Source organism: Diplotaxodon limnothrissa, linkage group LG6, assembly GCF_057381915.1.
Source record: "Diplotaxodon limnothrissa isolate DT_005_m linkage group LG6, D_limnothrissa_male_GT1.1, whole genome shotgun sequence".
NCBI lineage: Eukaryota > Metazoa > Chordata > Actinopteri > Cichliformes > Cichlidae > Diplotaxodon > Diplotaxodon limnothrissa.
The window spans coordinates 11,156,746-11,180,024 of NC_140601.1; the positions used below are offsets into that span (position 1 = coordinate 11,156,746).

Consider the following 23,279-nt stretch of genomic DNA (forward strand, 5'->3'; position numbering starts at 1 on the left):
ACTGTAAAACTGTCAGAGAGCACATCTAACGGTTGAAAAGCCTCTAAGCAAGCAGAAAAAAATTTAAGCACGCAAAATGTAAATATGGTATTAAGTTATTTTATTAAGTGAAATGACTGGAACATTTATTGAAACAGACTTAGAATGAATGTAAATGGCAAACTACACAGAGTTCAAATCAGCAACTATACACTTGGTTAAATTCATTTTCTTATATGACACAACTAAATATTTTATATTTATTTTTCTTCTCTTCAACTTCTCTCAAGCCTCTGTATTGTAAACAGAAAGGTCAGAGGTCGTGGTCACATGCAGTTCCCATGGAAACTGATTAACAGGTCTCTTGACTTTGTCCTGTTGACGTCTGCCCTCCTTGATCATCAGCTGGACATCCTCATCGTCCAGGATACGAATAAGGTCACCATCAGGGTCGCGGTAGTTCAGGGCAATATCATCCACCTTGAAAACATTCCTGCAAGAGACGAAAAAAACACTTCAATAATCAGTGTGTTTTTTTAGAGTATAAATAATATTAAGCATATTCTACAGAAATAGAAAAACTATTTGTGGGTGTTGTTAGTTCTTGTTGGCAGAAATTCTGAGAGATCAGCGAGTGAGATTGTCTCAAAGCCAGTTAATTGCCTGGCTCATAACCTGTTATACATTCAACTGGCAAATCTCATAAGGGCCATCCTATTCAAGCTGCAGCTGCACCCTGTATTGTCATCACTCATCTGCAAGCTACTTTGCAACCCACTACCACCCTAGCTCCTCCCAGTTATACTCCATATTCCAAGTATATGGATGGAAGTGTGAAAAAATCCCAGAACAGAGCCATATCACCAAATATAAATGACTGCATTTGGACTAACAACCACATTTTGTTATGATTCAGTGTTATCAGTGTTTGTGTTTTATGTGTGTGACTCCTCCCACCAGAGGATGGCTGTGGGTTTTTCCTTTTCTCTCTTAGGGGGTGGACACCTGGGAGTGGCTGCTGAGTTGTTGGGTGGAGTTTGTTCCTGTCCTAGGATTGGATAATTGGATGATCACCCCCCTGTAATTAACCACCAGATAACAGCCCCCTGGCCCCCTCCCTCCTAGCCTCCACCATCCTCCACCACCAGCCTGTGTTTTCCAGTTGTTGATACTTAGAGTGCCTTTGCAAACTGATTCGCAAGTTTAACCTCATTTGTGTGTCTGGCGTTAGAGCCTTGATCTTGTAAATCGTTGTAAATAGATTTGTATATATTGTATATTGTGTATATATTGTTCCCTGCAGCAGCCTGGTAGGTGTGAGAAGCCATTTTTGCTGACTCAGTTTTCTCCTGGTTTTCTTTTAGAATGTTAGGTAAGTGAACTGTCTTTTGGTTGGATTTCTTTTGTATAGGGAAGCATAGGGACCTTTTTAGGGAGTTTTGTTTATTATTTTGGCATTGCTCACTGCTGAAGCAAATAAATGGCTGCTTAGCACTTTAAAAGGTACTATTGTTTTTGCGCTTTCTTGGGTGGTGCATGAGTGGGGGCCAATTTCTTGCTGTGTTCAATGTACGCCTAGATTTAGAATGTAACAGAATAAAACAGTCTTGAGATACCTTAGGAGGCCCATTTTCTGAGCTTTCTTGTTCTACAGCGCTGGCATCTGTCTTTTCTTTTCCTACTTCCTGTCTTCTCGTATGTAACCAACACCCTTTCCTCCCTATCCTTATTCTCCCCCTCCCTTTTATCAGTGCTAAGCCATATTAAAACTCAAGACCAGGGTCTCATCCATCCTACTCCAGGGCACAATAGGCCTGAACACAGAAAAACAATAATGAGCAGATAAGCGGCGGAAATGAACTGATTATGAATGGGGAGGGCTAATAATCATAGCGTTCACATATCTAAATTACCAGATAATGAGAAATAGAGGGAGAGGGAGAATGAAAGAGAAAAAGACAGATAGCGTAATGAGCACATGCATCCGGTGATGTTGCTGAGGGAAAGATTGCAAGAGGGGGGACTTGGAGGTCCCACAGGAACTAATTTGATGAGTGGTGAGGATTGGCAACAGGCATTTTGCAGGTTTGCAGTGCACAATGACTAAATATGTTCCTCCTCAGGGCAGGTCGGTGAATTAATGGATTCATACCCATCGCTGTTTGTTGTGGAATTTCATTTTAACTCACAAAAAATGAAATGCTGAAAGCGTGCTCACAAAGGTCAGCAATCAGCATAGTTCATCAGTACATGCTGGAAGAAACATCAGATATGGAAATCTGCTCAATTTTGCGTGGACAAAAGCTTAGATTTGTAATGTAAATTTAACATCTAATTGCTCATGTAGAAATAACCAAAACAAGTGGTGTTTTTTTTTTAATTCAGAAAAGAATTTGGAAGAATATTTGATATCAGAATATTTATGTGAATGCATGTACAGTATGGTTCATGTTTCTGTGCAAAGAGAGTTTACTGAAACTATTTATGAATAAAAGCAGTCCAGAATTTTAATGGAATAAAAGTTGGATCTGGGATCACATTCATACAATCTTTAGTAAACATCATGAAAACATTTAATAAACTGCAACATATAAACTATGACTATGTGAGAGAGAACCAGAAGTAAATTGCTGTTAGATCCTAATCAATCATTTTCTAATGTCTGTCATAATTAATGAAGTCCGTGCTGTTGTGCCACATGTGTAAAGGAGTGCAATCCTCCTGCTGTGGATGGTTTCTGTTGCAATTTCTTGCCGCTGGTATGCAATAAACTCAGAAGAAAAACAGAATCAGATTATAGTCATTGATGCTGAATCCCTTTAATTTCATCTTTCACAATTTTCACTGGAGTAATAGTAAAGCTGAATTAAATTTCCCAGTTCAATTCAATTTTATATGTGTGTGTGTGTGCGTGTGTGTGTGTCTCTGTGTGTGTGTATTACATTGTAAAGTAAAGCCCCTAAAAATCTGTTTTGACTTTTCTCTAACAATCAGATCTTGTTAGAGATCCTTGGCCAGCACTTGGTGATAATGGAGAAGAAGAACTCCCTTTTAACAGGAAGAGACGTCCACCAGAACCAAACTTAGCTTCTGTAATATTCCAGACCAACATTGAATATAAATATATAGACGTATTTAGGAGTTATAAGATGCGCACATGATGCACCAATAGACCAGTAAGACCTCAGTGCAAATGTAAACAGCTGAAAACAGCATGAACGTCTCCTTTAACAGTATTCACAAGCTTTAACCAAGTAAATCATTATCACATTTTAGAAGGTGTGGTAATTTGCTTACATGTGTGAAGTCGCTCACAGTAATTTCTCCCTCAGCGCCGATGCTAATCTTTCCCATATAGGTGTAAATGCAGTAAGGGTGTGGCTTTTTTATAACCTAAAACCCAGCGCTACTACAAGACTGAGAGCAGATTACTGAGGAACTGAGGATAGTTTTACCTCATGCGAGACAGCAGGTCCTTGTATGATGGCTGGATGCTGAGGTCCTCTTGTACACACACATCTCTGTTAAAGAAGGAACACACAATTCTCTGATTAAAGCATTTAGAAAACTGAAGGCCTAAAAATCAATATACACAATGCTAATAGGAGAGATTCACTTTTACATTATGTCGCCTGCAACAATAAATTCAACAAATTCACAGTAACAAATTCAATCCAAGGTTTTTTGTTGGATTTTGTTACATCTGAAATCTGACTGAAGGGGATTCAAATCCCTCCACAAAGCTGAAGTGAGAAATGCAGTATTCATTTTCTTTTAACTTCAAGAACAAATGTGCAGGATTTAAGGGATGTAATTGTACAAATAGAAGATAGTGCTATATATTAGTGTACGATCACCTGTAATGACTAACTGTAATGTTTTCATTACCTGATGGCTGAGGCTAACATTTGATGTTAGTTATCTGAAGCCATTAAAGCCTCAAAGTATAAAATTAGGGGACCTATTAATGTTTTTAATTTTTGTTTTTTTCAGGATTATACTCAAGCAGCTTTGCATGATTCACAGTTTGAAATAATCCTTATTTATCTTATCCTGGGCCTCGGTGTATCCCTCAGTTCCTCCACTGTCTGAAACAAGCTGCTTATCTACCTTTAAGCCAATATTCTTGTGATTCATTTGAACCGTAATTTGCATATATCTGTGGTGATCATATGAAGGATCTCTTCTCACTGGCATGATACTGTTTCAAGAGTAACATATAAATAAACAATGCGTTTAAAACCTGAAATCGAATCGCACACGATATCGTCTTAGCTCACTAAAGTCAGACAGACCTGGTGTCGACTCCAGAAGGGGTGAGCAGGAAGCAGCGGAGACAGCTGTATGTGTGGCCTCCACTTTCACCTTCAGAGTCACTCTCAGGGAGGGGTTTAATAATCTTCACAAAGGTTTCTGGGAAGATACCGGTCTGATTGTTTACTGTACCCTGAAGGAGAAAAAAAGAAGAAGAGGAAGAAGCGCATAAAGAAGAGGAAGCAAATGATCAAAAGATGAGCGAACAAATGAATTATGTCTCAGAGGATGGAGTGATAGGGGACTGATGATTAGACAAGGTGATGATTTAAAGGAGAGAAAGAGAAGAAAGCAGCATGGAAGTGCATCTGGAGAGACGTTTTCCCGACTAATTAGCGTGTTCATAATATGCTGCTGATGTTGGAAGCACTAAACACAATCATACAGCCTTTTTACTACACCCCTGGTGTCTCACTGTGTTACTCTGCAGAAACACATACAGAAGCTGTTTCAAAAAGCATCCAGCACTTTCACACATTTATTGTAGAACAAGGAAGCAGTATTATGTGAAAAAAAAAGCCTTTCATTGTAACGCGCCGAAATCACAACTTTGGATCAAGTACAATGATGATAACACCCAGTCTGTCCTGAAAAGTTGTATATTCAAACCTCTTTAGTCAGCTGACTTGTATGTTATCTAATGGGTGTGAATTTAATAAAAATGGAGCATTTGTAGTATCTTGTGTTGCAACTTTAAAGCAATTGATAAAAGTTAAGTTAAAAAAAATTAGGATCTGAAGACAGCACATCCAGATAATCATTTTGTTTCTATCACAACTTCACGTGCTTCTGAGGTCCATGGAAAAGGGCAAAAGTCTAGAGAGCTTGAAAGAGGTTGTAGTTGTACAACTTTGCTGCTTGATCATTGTGGTTCATCCTGCAGCCTGCACCTGGATTACCAAATCATTACTTTGGAGGAGGCTGTAAAACGTTATGCCCTGGCTTCATTTCAGGAAATTACATAATAATCAATGAACATTTATGGGCAGAACATTTTTTCTAATGCACCCCAAATACTGACTGTACCTTTAATTTGATCTTTATACTATGGGTGTGGATGGAGCTTCAGCCTCTTCCAATTCAGAGCAATGAATCTATGTAATCATTAGCCATTGTTTTTTTTCATGAGGATTAAAAGAGGCTAGAAAGGAAAACGGCATGTGCTTTATTTCTACATTCAGTAAAAACAGAACACCATTCAAGAAATACATATATCCTTATATACTCACTTGATAATCTTATTGCAAGTTAATGTGCTTAAATAGTTGAGCTTAGTCTTCCTTAAATTGTAGTAACAGTACTCTAAGTACTATGAAGTACTACAAGAGGTACTTTTACTTTATTGTGACCTTTTGAAGTCTTTATTGAAAAAAATGACAGAACTGGTTGGTTAGTTGGTTGGTTAGTTGGCTGGTTGGTTAGTTGGTTAGCAGGAATAAGGTTAAAAAACATGGACAAAAAGTCACTGATGTGCAATCATGTGAAAAGAAAGTTCACACAGATGTTGTTTGGCACTTTACTGCAGTCAGATGTGTGTTTACTCAATGTGAAGAAGGAAAAACATCATGTCTTTAGGCAGGAACTTATGGGACCCATCAGTCTGAGAAGAATTACTGTATGAGGCCATTTACAAATTATTTGAAGTTTATAAATCCACAGGGAGAAAAATCTTTCACAAATTAAAAATATTCAGGACAGCTGCCAATCTTCCCAAGGGTGGACAACCCCCAAAGATTTGCTCTTTTTTTTTTTAGCTAAAAATATTCTTCAATTTTGAGGGATTCTTGGCTCTTCAATACATTGAAAGTGGTAAGATTAATCAAAAAAATCTGATTACCACTAATTGGATTACAAACCCATCTAAGCTGATATTGTCCCTAGAATAGATCATGTTGAAACAAACCTGGATCCTGCTTTGTGTCATTTTCTACAGACTCTGTAGACGTACTCTCTGTTGTAAGTCACTCGATAGAAGTCACTGGTCACTGCAGTCATGGGCTGAGTATGTTCTACTACCAGCGTACATCCAGTTCTCCTTAAAGTCAAAGCTGACGACCAGTCCAAGCCTACAGGCTTCTTTCTCTGCATCAACACTTCACAGCTGCTCGCTTCTATCACTCTCCTTTCAGTTGGCCGCTGAGCAGCACTGTCGCAGCAGCTAGTGATGAAGTCTGTTTCTCATTGGCAGCTTTGCAGCCGCTGGATTTGTCGGTTTCCAAAACTGTGGTTTCACTCTGGTGTGTTTGAAATGTTTACCTTGACGCACCAGTATGCCAGTTGGATTTGTCACGTTTTCCACCCACATCCACTCTGTCCACTGACTAACTCTACGCACTCAGTCAACTTTTCACAAGTTGTAAGTGTTGCATTAACCTCACCCCCCATCAAAAAAAACAAAAAACAAAAGACATACTACTAGTGTGGATAACAGCGTTGCCAAAAAAGAACAAAGCCTCAGCATTTTGCAGTGTTGCATAAGGACAAATAGATTATGTTTTCTGTTACTGTTACTCTTTAGAAAGCCGGGGGCAGGTTAAGTTCATCCTCCTCCTCCTCTGTGGTGATTCTCTTCCCTCTCCCATCAGGGCAGCTTCCACCTCCTTTCTCTCTCCCACTCACCCAGCGTCGTTCTCACATCTCGACACCTCACACAGTTTTATCAAGCATGTTTCTTTACCTTTTTTTTAAGTACTCACAAAGTGAGTGATGAAGAAGAATTACTATGACATCTATTTGCCAGCAGCCATATTCCAGCATTGCATTTTTTTAAAAAAAAATGCAGAGTATTAGATAAAAATATCCACTTGTGCACGACTCATACATACAAACAGTGAAAACTAGAGCAGAGCTTCTCCAATCACACCAGGGAAGGCACTCTGTGGTCACCGTAGTAGGCTGATTCTGAGTAGGATGTTGTCAATCTTTTTTTTAAATGATTGTTTTCATTATAGTTTAACTGACTGGACTACTCGACTCTGATTTGCCACAGAGTTGGCTCTTTATCCTCTGCAGTTAAAAAAAGGCCTAGTGAAAACATTTTAAAAATATGTAAAAGACAAATAAATCAAACCAAATCAAAAGATTATTGTAAAGCAGCAGGTCCGTTGCTCATAGTTGTTATTCTAGATCTCAGATTGGGCTGAACTCTTTGTGGATACTAGTGGATACATATTACAAACCTGGCACATCATTTCTTTATCATTTCAGATTTCGACATACTCAGACCAAATAATAAAGGAATAAATAAATCGACAAATAGGCAGATGTGCATGTCTTTCAATCATGACAGTCTGCAAACATGGACACTGTCATGGCTTGCCATGTTCGCGGTTTTTCTTTGTTTTCTGTTTTTTGTTTACATTTACACATCTCCTGTCACACATGTCTAGAGACCAGTGGCAATCCTCAAAACTGTGTACACGCTGGAAGCAATTTGAAGCGACGGGGCAACAAGAGACAAGAGAAAGTGAGTGACATTTGATCATTTAAGTGACTGCAGGTGGAAAAAGTGCCGGTGAGGAGAAGTTGGTGGGACCCACGATAAACTCTTCGCAACTTCCAGGTGAATAACTGAAGCAACTACCAATGACAATGAAGAATACTGTTAATTGACATATGAAAGGCTGATGTCCTGCAGGTTTTAGATATCACCCTGAAACCACACATGAATCAAATGATTAGTTCATTTTCAGGCTTCTGGAGAACTTCAAGACATGTTGAGGAGGAGGTCATTTAATCATTTAAATCAGCTGTGTTGGATCAGGGACACATCTAAAACTTGCAGGACACCGGCCCTTGAGACCTGGAGTTCCCCCACCCCTGTGTTAAAGGGTCACCTATGAAACAAAAACCCAGAAAAGCTGCAAGCAAACAGCTGTTAGCTTCAAAGCGATGTGTTACCAGCAAATCACTTCCACAGTGTACTAGGGTCTAACAGTATCTGTACGACAGAAGAACGTGTGAATCCCATGACAGTTTCACGATTGCTTCCTAGAGCAGGGGTGGGCAACTCCAGGCCTCGATGGGCCGGTGGCCTGCAAGCTTTTGATATCACCCTGGGTCAACACATCTGAATCACATAATTAGTTCATTAGTTCCAGGCCTCTGGAGAACTTCAGGACATGTTGAGGAGGTCATTTAGCCATTTGAATCAGCTGTGTTGGATCAAGGAAACATCTAAAACCTGCAGGACACCGGCCCTCAAGGCCTGGAGTTGCCCAACCCTGTCCTAGAGCTTACTGGCTGTTGTTAGGTGAAATCCACTGCAAGGAGTCTTCTGCACCAAAAACATCCACACGACTGCTTTGGTCACAAGCGGATGGCAGGGATTGCCTATCATTTACAAGGAAAACACAGAGCTGTCTGCAAACACTGTTTACTATTCGAGTGTGTTTCCTTGTGTCACTCATACTGCAGGATTTATCTTACTTTATCTATGGACTTCAATGTTGTACTTTTATTACCAATAAAGTTGTGCTTTTTGTTAAAAGAGACAAATGAACAAAGCAAAACAAAAGGAAAACGAGCAACCACATTTGGGTCCTCAGCCTTTAAAGTAAAAGTTGTGCCTTCCTCCTTAAACCAATAAGTTTCAAAGGACACTTTTACTTTTACACTGAAGGTGAATGTTGAGGTTTCAGCGACACTCCTCACAGCTGCAGCTTCCATAAAAACTACAGGTGACCGCAGCGATCAGTTACTGAAGTGTTTGTAAGGAGGTACAGTGGTTTGAAAACGTGTTTGCCCCCTTCCTGTTTTTTTGTATGTTTGTTACACTTAAATGTTTCAGATCATCAAACAAGTTTAAATATTAGACAAAGATAACACAAGTCAAACTAAATCCAGTTCATAAATGAAAGTGCTTGTAATTATATAACGGGGAAAAAATCCAAACCTACGTGACCCTTCGTTAAAAAGTGATTAAACCTAATAACTGGGCCATCCATAGCAATGAAGTATTTGCAATAACTGGCAATGAATCTTTTACAGTGCTGTGGAGGAATTTTGGCCCACTCATGTTTGCAGAATTGTTGTAATTCAGCCAAAGTTGAGGGTTTTCGAGCATGAACCACCTTTTTAAGGTCATGCCACATCATCTCAATCTGGTCAGGACTTTGACTAAGCCACTCCAAAGTCATTGTCCTGCTGCAGAATCCTCCAGTACACTTCAGCTTGAGGTCACAAACAGATGACTGTTTGTAAACAGCAGAATTCATGGTTCAGTTATTACAAGTCTTCCAGGTCCTGAGGGAGCAAAACAGCCCCAGACCATCACAGCACCATATTTTACTGTTGGTATGATGCTCCTTTTTGTTGTTTAAGGGTCTTTTGTGACCTCTTGGATGACATCATTGCATAACCTGTTTACCAATTACATTAGGGCAATTACATTACCAGTTACATTCCTTTTTGCCCTCAAAACAAATCAAGCTGACTGAAAGTCAGCTTGATTTGAGTGAATTCAGCTTTGAGAGCAGAGCTGCCTGTAAGAGCATGATTCTACTGCAACGCTCGCCAAGCAGACACTCGCATCTACAATGGCTTCTTTGTGCATCTAGCTGCTGAGTTCTACGCGCGGGTTATTGATTTTGAGGAATTTGACTGCACAAGTGCCAAAATATAATTCCATATAAATATACATGTTCGTATATTTACTGGAATATATCTGTGCACACAGTCCGGGCAAACATTAGAACAGTCTGCGGGACTGAGATGTGTGTAAAACTAAAATATCTCAGTCTTTTGTCCATCAGTTTTGTCCATCTTTTGGAAGAGGTGCTGGACAACTGGAAAGTGGATGTGTGTGCATTTATTTAGGCTGCAGTCTCTCTCTGCTCTCCTTACTTTCTTATCCTGCCTATTTTTTATCTACTAAGTTAAAAGCAGACAACCATCACTTAACCATTACTTTCTTTCTCTTCTTCACTCTTCTTCATAATTGTATTGCTCATTTTCCCTCTCTTGATGTTTCCCTAATTCCATCTCTCTTCATTGCTCCACTCTGATCTTTAGCTCTTCTATTTTTATTCCTCACTTTTCCCAATATACTCCCAATGAAGACACCACCTCTTTCAACGTAAAAAAAAAAACTCCTCTTCTTTTCTTCCATCTCATCTCCACCTCCACCTCTTCTTTATTTTCCCACCCCTCCCTCTCACTCTCCATCCAGCTTTCTCAGGCTTCCACTCTCCCACTCTTTCGCTGCCTCTCTCCTTCTCCACCTTTCTCTCTTTCTCTCGTCCCTCTCATATTCTCGCCCTCTTTCTCTCTCCGTTCTTACCTCCAGCCAGTCGACATTGACTCGTCGCAGCAGGAAGATCACCTCTCCCTTCTTCAGGTTCAACTCCGCCTTGCTGTTGCCGCGAAAGTCAAACATCGCCTGAGAAACACGCACACGCACACATACACACCACAAAAGAGAGAGTACACACGCACGCACACACACACAAAGTCAGTGAGAGAAAAGAGGAGCGATTTAAAAGAGCATACGGATTCAACACAAAGAAGGAACAATGACGGGTAAGACACTTTTTGCATGTGTATAATTAAGAGAGGAGAGAGCGAGAGAAAGAAGGGACGCTAGAACAAAAATTAGCTTGAAGATGATAATATTTTTGAGCAGAAAAGATATGTGATAGAAAGAAAGTGAAGTTGTGAGTCTAAGAAGAGTTTTAAGGTATGTTTGTGTAAGAGAGAAATAAAGCACAGGAATGAGGAAAGGAGGGCTGCCGAAGTAGCAGTGTTCTTGCTGATACTGGTAAATATGTGTAAGCCTGTCAAACTCTACATGTGTGTGTGTGCGAGCTAACGCTGCAGCTGAGGATCAGTTCCAGTAACAACTATTATATATTTATGGAATTTTGAGAATCAGAAATAAAAGTGTGACAAACGCTTGCATCCAAGGTTAACCATTTTTATAGATGCCTATTTTTTCTAATCTAGAAAACATTTATGTACTATAGCTGCATGTGGCACCGTTTACATAACATATGATATACAGTGTCTGTAGTCACTTCTACAAGCGTGAGTGTGTGTAGGATGAAGTCAAAAGCTGGTATGAGGACATTGGAAAACTCAAAAGTTATACAGCCTGAGGAGGCGCCACACTGCAATGTAAAGGTGTGTGTGTGTGTGTGTGTGTGTGTGTGTGTGTGTGTGTGTGTGTGTGTGTGTGTGTGTGTGTGTGTGTGTGTGTATGAAGGGGTGGCTAGATACTCGACTGTCCTAGTCTGCATCAGTGCGTGTGGAATAAAAGCCTCCCAAAGTTGAATTTGCATTTTAAGTAGAACTCAGTAGAGTCATTACCGGGGCTCTACACCTATTCCCATCCTTTTGCTAAGAGACTCCTCAAACACACAGATGACAAACGGCCTATTACACACACAACGACAAACATGCACACACTCAAACTACAATAATCTTTTACTAATACTTGTTCTGTATTAATCTTGTTGGTGTACCGCGCACTCCCATTAGCATTCACGCCCCACACGAGCGTGAATGCTAATGGGGAAGGGGACGAGGGAGGGAGCTGGTGTGGTGGTGGGGTTAGAGTGAGAGACAATGGGAGGAAAGCCATTACATGAGGGAGTGAAAAATAACAAATACAATTTGGAGAATCAGAGAGGTTGGGAGCGAATGAAAAAAGAATGCAGAGCGGTTACATCAGTGGGAGGGAGGTGAAGATGAGGAGGAGGAAGAGGTGGAAAAAGAGGAGGAGATAAGAAAAGTTAAAGTTAAGCAGAGGCACGGTGCTGGGGGAGGCAGTGAGTGAGTGATGGAGTGAGACAGCGAGTGAGTAGGGAATCTCTGTTTTTTCATACTTCATGATTTGACAGGACGTGAGCACTAGGCTGCTGAGGGATGTAAGATTGAGCACATGTGTGGACAACAGAGGTAACGCTCTTGTAAATTCACAGTGATGTGTCACATGTGCTGCCTCCTGCACACCATCCGTGCAGCTCTCTGACATAAGTGAATGGAGGATTTCCAGTTATGTGTTCAACCTGATCCTCCTGACACACTGAGAGAGGTTCATGTCTGTCATGTTTGGTTTTTAAATTTGGTGCTTTGCAAGTAACATCACCAATTCCAGCTAATCTGTGATCTTTTTCTAGGCATTTTGGCTGTTTCTCCACACGTAAACTATGATTTAGGTCATTGAAAATGGAGATGTTATGAATCCCTTTCATGTAGTGGAAACAGAAACTTTTGTCTTGCAACATCAAAGGTGCCTTTATGTTCTTTTTGACACCAGTTCATTATGTTTCGAAGCATATGATTGGCCAAGATTTCTGTTCAGTTAGATTTATATTTGTTGGCCTGCTCTTAATATTGTTTGTTTGTTTTTGGATTTTTGCATTTTCATGAGGCCATTTTTTCCAAACGAAAGCTGAAAATCCCCGTTTTAAAAAATACCTGAGTGAATGGAGCTTTAATCAAGAATCACAATAAATGCTAACGCTGTGTTGTCTACTGGATGTGTAAAAGCAGCTGTTTACTAACATGCTAGCTTTGACATGTTCGCATGGCGTGCGCGACACTCCTGCCAGAGACACAAATCCCCTTTGGGGCCATCCTGGTCAAAAAGCTGTGTTGAACCCTTGTGACAAGGGAGCAGCTGAAATTAGCTTCTTCTTTATGGTCTGTATGGAGTATGCATGTTGTTGCACTCCCCCAAGTGGCCAAAAATATTACTGCAGGTTCAAGACGTTTTGAACTGGTTCCTGTGGTAAGTACATAGTATACTTGAATATCCCAGTATTCCTTTTTAAACAGCAAGAAACCAATCAACTTGAGTTAACCACATACAGAGATGGTAATATGAATCTAAAAACCAGTGCGAGCACCAGAAGCTATGAGCTATCCACAAGTAGACTACACTGAAGTGTTAACAGACACAATCACTCAGCCTTTTGGTCGCACCTGATATAGCCTGCATTAGAAACTTGGTGTGTAAATCCTGAATTTTACTTTCTGTGTCTGTGTCCAAATCTGAGTGTGAGTGTGAGTGAGTGCACGTGTGTGCTGCATGTGTGTCCACAGAAAATGAGACGCAGACTGGTGGCAAATTAATGAAGCTGGGGAGAGAGGGAGCTGGCTGGATTAACAATCCAGATGAGATTACCCTGACCCTGAGGACACGTGCGCTTTGAATTTGGGGCTGCTATTTTTAATGCATTATTCCAGATGCTGTTTTTATTACAGCGTTGACCCGCCGCTGCCTGTAATTTATAGATGATGGGACAATGTGTTGGAGATGATAAGCTGGTATCTGTAGCACAAACACAAAATATGATGTGACAAACCAATTCCCCATCTTTCTGCACCTCTTTTCTCTCTCTCCAATGCAGCGCCAGCTTTATTCCGCCTCTTTCTCCTTTTACTTCTACTTGTCATTTTCCCTTTATCTCTGTTTCAGCCTGTTTCATCCAGAGACTCCTTTCTGTTTTTAAACTATGTCCCTCTGCGTCCCCATTAATAATTTAGCCTTCTAATCAAGTAGTTAGCTTGATGAGTGTAAACTACAAGTTCTCATTGTTGGTAAGATTGGGCTGCGCATAGACATATGACTAAGTGTTAGATGCAATAAATCTTATGATGGTGATGTTGGTCATTGTTAACATTTATGGGAGCTGGGTGAGAAGAATTTGTCCTCAATGTTATCCTGAGAGGCACACAGGAGGAAATCAAAAGGGGTTCAGTTCAAGCCCCCAGCAATCATTAGCAGAGCTGAGCTTTGAGGTGATTTTAGCAATGTGATGACACTATGATCATGTGATGCCAAATCACCCAAAAAGAGTGTCTGCCATACAACACCATAACAAAATGACCACTGGACTCTTTATCTGGCCAGTACAGTGAATTTTAGAAAGACTGTAAGCCTTAAGGAAGTAAGCTTTCATACATTTATAAACATGTAGTTTTTTCTTCTATTAGCCCATTGTCTTATTCCAGCATTCATTTAAGATTAAATTCCTCACAAAAAGAAAAGGAATCAGCTCCTCCCCCCAGCAGTGACATCAATAGAGGCAAAACTGAAAGCATCCGTCCCTTAAAATCTGTCTTTCCTAATGTATCACAAGACACATTAGTGGTGAAAAAAAGACTTCCTGATGTCCTTCTCTGTGTCATTTCTTGTTGTTCAACAGCCATGCAAAGCAAACTATAAGACCGTAGAGTCTCGTCTTTGTCTACACACACGCTACTTTCATTATCGTACGTTGGTGTTGGTACACTGCACAGCGAAAAGCTGGTCTCTAATAGTAGTCACACAGCCCTTGGGTTCAGAAAGCCACAGGGGCAATCATCCAGTACAATTAGTCTTTCACTGACCCCGCCTTAATGAGCTTGTTAAACCCTCAGCTCGTTAGCGTGGCAATAGGGAGGATGATGCTTAATGGAAGTGTCTTTTTTAAATGGATGCCCCATTTCCTAGAAGGCCTGGGGTGAAGGATTATAGTAGAAAACATGTCTTTTTATACATATAAGAATGGACACAGGTTGCAGAGGTTGAGTGTGTATATAGTACTGTGAAAAAGTTGACACCCCTCATTTCTTTATATTTTGCTTCCAATGAGACAGACTCTGTTTTTGGTGTTGAGCGATAGTTCTCGAGGGTCTCTAACGGTCTTTCAAAGTGTCTCTTTGGACATTGGCTGCTTTTTCATTCATGTTTCAGTCCAGTCCTTGTACCTAACTATTCTCAGAGGAAAGTTCTCTTTTTTATTAATTTGTTAAGTATAACAAAACACTGCAACTCAACAGAAGAACCAGTGTTCACAGCAAACTTAGCAAAGAACCAGTTAGAAATTGATTCTTTAGGCACTTTGTTATTAGCAACAAGTCACAAATATTTTTTCCCCCATTTCTGAAGTTGATTCTATGGAAAATGCCAAAGACAGCACAGTCTGACTGGCATAAAATAATGTTTTTGAACTAATAAGGTGGAAGCTATTATTAAACTTGGCATTTCTAAAGGAAGGAGTGAGACAACACTCGTATGGAGTGATAAATCCATATTTGAAATGTTCTGGAGAACTATTCTTGAAGCCTATTTGGACAAATTATAAAAACATTTGCTGAGGAGAGTTCAGGCTGCATTAAAGAATAATGGAGGTCACACCAAAAATTGACCTTTAAGCTTGTTAGTAATGCACAAACACTTTTTTCCCTGTTTCTCAAATAATCAACACATTCATAAGTTAAAGACAATGTTTGCACTTGCACTTGCAAGCAAGACCTTGAATCTCAAAGCGTAGATCGTTTTTCGACTTTCAACAGATTTCCACTGATGCAAAACTAGATTGATGCGAGTGATGGTGACAATGAGCGAGGTAATGGTTTCTGAACTGCTAGAACTTTGATTTTCATGCTGTGACTCACCGTTAACATGTGGCTCACAATCAAGTAACTGTTCAACGTATTGTTTACAGTATCTAAGATGGCCTACATCTAACAGGAAGAAACACAACACATACTGTATCTGTACATAAACATTTGTGCACAGGCACACTGATAAAACCTGCTCTATGACACGATGGCGCTTTGATATTTTCTAGTGTCTGGAATCAAGTCTCATAAATTCTTGGTTACTTTAACACATTTATGTTACATGGTCACATTTTTGCCAGTGAAGATAAGCACTAACACTTCCTAATCAGTTTTTCATCTAAAATTGTAATTTCTGCCTTAACTGTCTTATCCCTCGATAAGTACCTCTTTGATTATTCATTTTTTAGTTTTATTGATATTTTTTCCACCCTTTGTGATTCTTTAATATATCTTTTTGCCTTTTTTATATCATTTATCTATCTTTATTTCTTTCCCTAACTCAATTTTCAGATCAGCCAAATCATGCCACCAGCGTCTGCCTCGTTAAAGTCCTCCTAACCACGAGCAGCCTGTCCCGTTGACCTTGTCTGAAGCTCATAGTACTACAGCTGACAATTACTCATAGCAGTGTTTGGGGGCTAAGCCTGAGCTAATACTAAGTGGAGTGGAAAGAAGTGCTGCAGCGTAAACGCTAACACTTGTACCGGCTCTGCTGTGACAAATGCTGCGCTCTGCTCTTATCCATCAGGCTCAGGCTGGCCATTGATCATTGTTTGGACAGCCACTTTGGTGAGCTGGGAAACACACTGCAGGACACACACCAACACACACTAACGCACAGAGGAAGGATAAGCTTTTCAGCTAGAAAAGGAGAGAAAGCTAAAATAAATGTTGAGTAGGCTGGCAGCTTCATGAGTAGAGTACACCAGTGTTTTACTTTTGTGTGGGAGAGAGGGGAGAGAGAGAGAAGAGGAGAGAGTAAAATGGAGCTGCTTCTTTTAGTTTGGAAATAAAAGACCACTGGAGTGTGCAGAGAGAAATGCAATGTGTGTGCCTGCATCCTTTTTTCTGTGTTGAGCAAGGTTAGTAAAGTTAAATGCTTTTGAAAGGCGATATAGCACACAGAGTTCAAGGACATGTACTCATATTACAGACTCCATACTGTGCAGACATAGCCGCTTACACAACCAAGCAAAGGTGTCTCTCTCTACAAAGTATTACAAATGATTGCTTCATCAAATTAGCTGACAGTGGATCGATTCAGCTATTAGTCAGTGCTGCTATTATGTCAGCTGTGAATATTTCAGTCTATCCCTAAACAACTTTAACTTGCTTCAACAGCTTCAGAGAAATTAATGGAACAATGGTGCGATATAGCCAAAGGGAGACACTTCAGGTGGACACAGGTAAAAATAAATAAATAAAGCCACACATGATCTGTTTTCTTAACTGCTTATCCAGTCCTATAGGTGTGGTACACTCTGGACAGGTGACCAGTGATTTTCACAAAATACTGACGCAAGATGGAAAAAGGAAACGGTCATTCTATGGCGATGATTTTAGAAAAAAATCTGCTCTGTAAATTAGACAGTAAATGAAATGTGAACAAACACAGAAATGAAGCCATAATGTTTTGATTATCTTTCATTTCGCTGTAAATGCTGCTGCTGAGTATGAGATGAAACAGATTTGAAGAAAAAAGCCTTTAACAATATTTGCTGAAAAAAAAAAATTTTTTTTAAACATTATTTTTTGACTTTTTAACTAACTTGCAACATCACCATTTGATTTCCTACATTATTACATTATACTGACATTTATTTTGTACTGAAAGTTGGAGGTACTTCAATAAAAATATACTTCAATATCGCAGTATAATCTCCTTAAAATGCACTACTTGGCATACATGTCCAAAACACAAAGTTTAAAAAAACAGATATATACATGTGTTTTACATGTGTAATGTGTATTCTGGACAACAACTCTTCCATCCATCCATTCTCTTCTGCTTGTACATATCAAGGTCACAGTGGAGGGGCTGGAGCCTATCCCAGGGTACACCCTGGAGAGCTCACCAGTCTATCGCAGGGCTACAAACTGATGTAACTGATGTGTTATAGTCTTATTACTATCTTTTCATGAAGCTCCACTTCAGTGTGTGGCCACCATTTTCTGAAAATGCTTATTTCCATTGTTTTTCTTGGACGCTACTAAAGTAAATCAACCTTATTAACAGTTCAACAGTTCTGAAACAAACGGCTTTAAAGCTCATTTCCCTTTCAGGCAACTTTTTTTCCCGATTGTTTGCCCCACAGAAGTAAAAAAGCAGGAGATTGATGCTTCTGTGCAAACTGGGGTTGTCACTATTTTCAAACCCGATACCAAAATCGAGGAAAATAGGTGAGTCTCTCAAGATCCTTTCAATAGTGTGGAGCAAAAAGGGAAAAATTATGAGGCTGATAAAAAATGTAAACAATACTGATGAGATACTGCGATAATGCAAACGTATTCAGCCATACCCCCTTTTATTTCCTGTTTTCCTGCTCCTAGTGACTTGACTCCATATTTTTGTTCCTGATCAGTTGTTAAGATGCTGCTGTTTCTGTATAGCTTCTGATAGACTTTTCCCAGCTTCAATTTGTGACTGTAAGAAAACTATAGCATGTTTTAAACACAAATAATTGTATTATCCTGTTATACTAACACTGAGGTTATAGACGGGAAGGACTGATACCATTTGCTTTCTAGCTCTAATCTAAACATTGTCACTTATTAATCAGTCACTAGCCACTAACATGGCTAACATTAACGTGTGCAGTCAGGTTCACATTTATAATAACTCTTTAAAACTTTAATGTTGTTGAAACCAGTGTTTTAATGACTTTGTGAAATTCCTCATAAAAACTAGGTTGACATAATTTTAGATACTTCTCCAAGTTTGATCTGCAGCTGTTCACGTGTTCAGCTGGTAGTGAGGGGAGGGGCTGTGTACCTGCCTGTCTGCAGCATGCTGTGTGAAGTTGTGTGCTAGCTGTAGGACGCAAAGATGGAATTTTATCAATACTGTTGCAAATCACTACCTAATCCATTAATCAATTTTAGTACTGGTTAGTATTTGAGTATACATTTTTTGACAAAATCTACTGCCTGTGGTAGGCTTCAAACTGCACTAATAAAGGAGTACTTGTGCATTTTTACTAATAGTAGAATTTTGTTATTTAGAGGTATTATAACTATTGGTTCTGGTCTCCTTTAACATGCTGGTAAATTAAGTAACTTTTAGGATTAGATGACAAACAAAAATTACCTCATGAGAATAACATTTCTGCTGTGCAAATTTGCACAAACCAACAATACACATACAAGAGATGAGATATTTTTACACACTGTAATGCAACCAGATGACAGAAGGGCTGTCCTCCATCAGTCTGACTGTACTATCAACATTTCTATTCCCACGCAAACAATATTAAGGCTCAACTGATTAACTGATTTTTTAAAATAGCCATTTAGACTCGCTGCTAAGCATTGGCATATCTGGGTCCCGCTACATTTTTGTGAGGATCATTCTGAATTGTAAGTCTTGAAAGTGAGGCCTCTCATCACTTTTTGAAGGTTTTAATGGTTTGGAGGGATAAATATTATTTAAAAAAAACACAGTAGGAGTAAGATTAGATTTGGGATCTGGTGATCTTGGTTAAAGGGAATGAGTCAAACCAATATGAGCTCTCTTAGCGTAGAAGCCTGCATGTGCGTTCAAAATTCAGTCCAAGATTGTGCTGACCGTATAAAGAATAAAAGCTCTTTTTTTACCCTCATGGAGAGTTTAATTGGCAGGTCATAACTGCTTCATCCTCTGACCTGACCTCATGCCCAAATCTGCACACCAGCACCTGAACCACAAGCGCTCCACAACCTCCAAATCACACAGCTCCTAGAAAAACGACTTTAGAATATAAATGGGTTTCTCTTTCCATCATCAGCATCAGGGAGGAAGGTGTGAATAGAATGGAAATGAGAGGATGTGAAAAAGAGGAGGGGGGAGAGAGGGACGAGAGATGGTTGCAACCTTGGAAAGAGACAGACAAAGGGAGGGGCGAGGAAAAGGACAAAAGTTAAGGGATGCTTAAGGGGAGAGGTGTGGAAGGGAGGAGAAGAGAGTGTGGGAACGGGAGGTTAATACGAAAAGAGAAACGGATACAGAAATTAAAAAAGGAAGTGAAGCGAAGCAGGAACTATTGATGAGGTCAACAGCGTCAAGGGAGAATGGAAGGACAAAAGGCGCAGCACAACATTTGACAAAAGACGCCGTAATTATTGATTTGTCACATCAGATGGCACACTTATGTATGGGATCTGTTTTTTAGGGTTTATTTATGCACTTAGTTTGTGACTTTCACCAAATACTGGTTTCTGTGGCCACGGCTGTGTAAAGTCGTGTGTGTTTGTGTGTGTGTGTGTGCCATGAAAAGCAGTCATGCCGATGGTGCTTATAGGATTACATTGTGCTTCTTGGGGTGATGCGGTGCATTCTGCGTGGTTGTTTGACTACAAAGGTCGTTACTCCGTGGGTTGCAACAGCACAAAAAATAGTAATTACACCAACCTCAGCCCTGGGGGAGGAGAAGAGGTCCATCTTTTGTGACTTCACTTGTTTCCTAGAAGACACAGATGGATAGAGACAAGCCATATAAGGGAACACTGTCTGCATACAAGTAATTCCTCGAAGTGACCTCAAAGTTTAACGCTCTGATGAATCCGCAAGAGATATTTCAGCAGTCATATTTCAGAGATATTTCCTGTAACATCGAGAAACTGGGAAGCTGTTTCCCTTTTCGAAAGCTCAGTCTGCTCTCTCTGGTCAGCTCCACAAGGCCTGAATGATAAAGCACAGTAAACTTTAGAGTAAGCTTAAATGTAATTGACAAGACAGAGAAAAGCCTGCTGCAGTTATGATAACTGTTTTTCTATCTAACGTGATTAATTTGAACCCATAACCATTTTAAAGAAAATGAGAAATAATTAAATTTGACTCTTCGTCTTACTGGAGCGACTACATGTTTAAAACACTCACTCTGGGAAACAATGTGTCAATAAATGCTGGAAAACACTTGTGTCATTTTCAGGGCCATAAACCCTTTCACATTATTTAAGCACACAGATGTTTTGATTCCACATAAAAGGTTAATATGTGGTCAACAGACACTATTATTAATAATAATAATAATGTATTAATATTAGACATTATTAAACAAATATACATTTTAACTCACGCAGCCCTTAAACTTTTCATTCAGCACTTTCAATATTTCAATTTGTCCAACACTTGTTGGACAAATTGGTTTCCTTGATTACATTTGCCATGCTATCATGCTAAACTAAGAATGCTAAGGATATTAAAATTGTCACTATGAGCGTGGTGGGTATGGTCACATTTAGGTCAAAGCACTGTTATGCTGCACTGCAGTTACAATGCACAAGCACAAAGAAAGTCTTTTGTATTAAACATGTCTGAAAATAAAATACCTGAAACACCTAGCATTTTTTTATTTTGGATATAGTGGCAGAGATTCATTGAAATATTCAAACAAACAGAAATGCCTTATAAAAATTCTAATGAGTCTAATAGTCAATATTTGGTTTGACCGCTTTTATTCGTCAACAGATCCTGAACTCTGTCTCTTTCTTGTCATTTCAGGAATAGTTCTCCAGGCTTCTGTACGGGTATGCTTTTATTGCACTGATAGTATGTTTGGGATCATTACAATGTATAAAAATGAGGGAGTTGTCAGTAATATGCTTTCCAGGTCGTACTGCATGCTGGATCAAATTCTGATGGTATTTTTCTGCGTTCAGTATTGCATCAATTTTGACAAGATTTCCATCACCACCGAGTGACATGCAGCCCAAACCATGACTGAGCCTCCACCGTGTTTCACAGATGGCTGTAAATAACTACTGTGCCTCTCTCCTGACCTCTTATGTACACATTAATGATGATTTAAACCAATAAAGTGACATTGGATCCATCACTCCATAAAGCCTGTTATTTTCAGTGCAGTTTTTGAGGCCTGCCACTTCTTCTTTCTACTTCCTCAATATTGTTAAGGACACACTGCACACTAAAGCTCATAATTCTTTGAGAGTGCAAAAGTACAATTTCTATGTCGGACAAACTGTATTACCCGTGACATTTCTTATAGATTAAACTAAAGAAATGGGAACGAATTTTGGGCTCCTAATAGCAAAGCGCTGAAGTTTTCTGTTATTTGTAGACACAACACTGATTCATCCTTTGAGTTAGGCTTCTTTTTTACACTTGAATGACTCATAGGCTACTGTTTTGTCAAGTGGCTAAAGAACCAAAAGCAAAAATCAAACATTATTTTAAAAATGGTCATGTACAAGGACTTGACTGGAAGTAAAAAGCAAGAAGTCCAAAAAAAACCCCAACAACTTTGAAACCCTACTGGTTAAAAACCCTTTACAAAATTACAAGAAAATGTCAATCTTTGGAAGCAAAATCAAAATAAACGAGAAAGCTTGCTTGAGACTGTTGCACAGTACCAGCCTTTCAGAAAGGTACTGTATTTACTGCAGAATACTGAAGCAAGATAGGTACTGGCAGTGAAAGACCATGTAAAAATCAAATATGTAGCAATTCTTCAGGAAGGAAGTAACAGTTTCTTCAAATGTTCCAACAGACAAATCAACCAAAAGGCCATACAAACCGAGACAGGCAATCTAAGAGCAGAAGAAGCAATGAAAGTCTGCTTTTGCATAAGGTTCCTGTTGAGAGACTCTGCTTTTACCACATCTTCTGTTGATGTAATCCAGCCACAGGGAAAGGGACCAATCAAAAGTCTAAAAGGCCATTATAAATGAGGAAGTAGAACATGAAAAGGATAAAAAGCCTTTATAGATAGAGATATCCTCCTAGGTCTGGCGTCCACATATGTGGACATCACATTTTGGGTTGTCTAGACCAAAATACTAAATTTTGCTCTACAAGGGCCTGATATGCACTCACGAGGACATTATACTGCCACTGTTCTATCACAATTTAACGCAACTGTCCTCTTATGTGGATCTCTTTTATCTCCGAAACAAAAATCAAGTAAAACAAAAAAATCGGGTCATTCTTTGTTTTTAAATTCATCAGGTCCCAATCAGTCTAAATAGCAAAGAAAAACTGAAAATGCATGCCATGAAAGAGTTCAGGTCTCAGGAGGTTAATGCCAAGTGAAGGTGCCCTTGCCTCAGCTGAGACGTCATCAGGTCAGGACACCCTTCTTTGATTTGACATCAAATATTTACGGGGTTTTTTTTGAGCGACAGCACCTGTCCTCTGATTAACAATATCAATACACTGCTGTTTCTTACACTCAAACTCATCCATAACAAACTGACCCCTACTTTTTAAGGACTCCTTGAGTCTTTGAATAATAAAAAACAATACTGTATTTTACAAATCTTCAGTAAATCAATACAGATTTATTGAGCAGATCAAGTTTTTACTACGTCTACATGATCAGTCTTATCAGCCTGTCTCTCAGCCACTGATGCTGTCATTTCTCACATGTGTACAGTAGTTTTAAGAATCATATACTATAAATATATCTACACTATAAAAGCAAACACGTTGTGTGCGA

General features: G+C 39.4%; 1 protein-coding gene across 1 annotated transcript in view; it reads right to left on the bottom strand.

Annotated features, from left to right (window-relative positions):
• Positions 1-264: 264 nt before the first annotated feature.
• Positions 265-23,279, bottom strand: part of ncf4 (neutrophil cytosolic factor 4) — a 37,131-nt gene continuing 14,116 nt past the window's right edge. Inside the window, exons 6-10 of the mRNA XM_085355623.1 lie at positions 20,234-20,285; positions 10,574-10,672; positions 4,275-4,426; positions 3,435-3,500; positions 265-472 (exon numbers count right to left, since the gene is read on the bottom strand). Coding sequence (XP_085211749.1) covers positions 265-472; positions 3,435-3,500; positions 4,275-4,426; positions 10,574-10,672; positions 20,234-20,285 — 577 coding nt within the window. The remainder of the gene's footprint in view (positions 473-3,434; positions 3,501-4,274; positions 4,427-10,573; positions 10,673-20,233; positions 20,286-23,279) is intronic.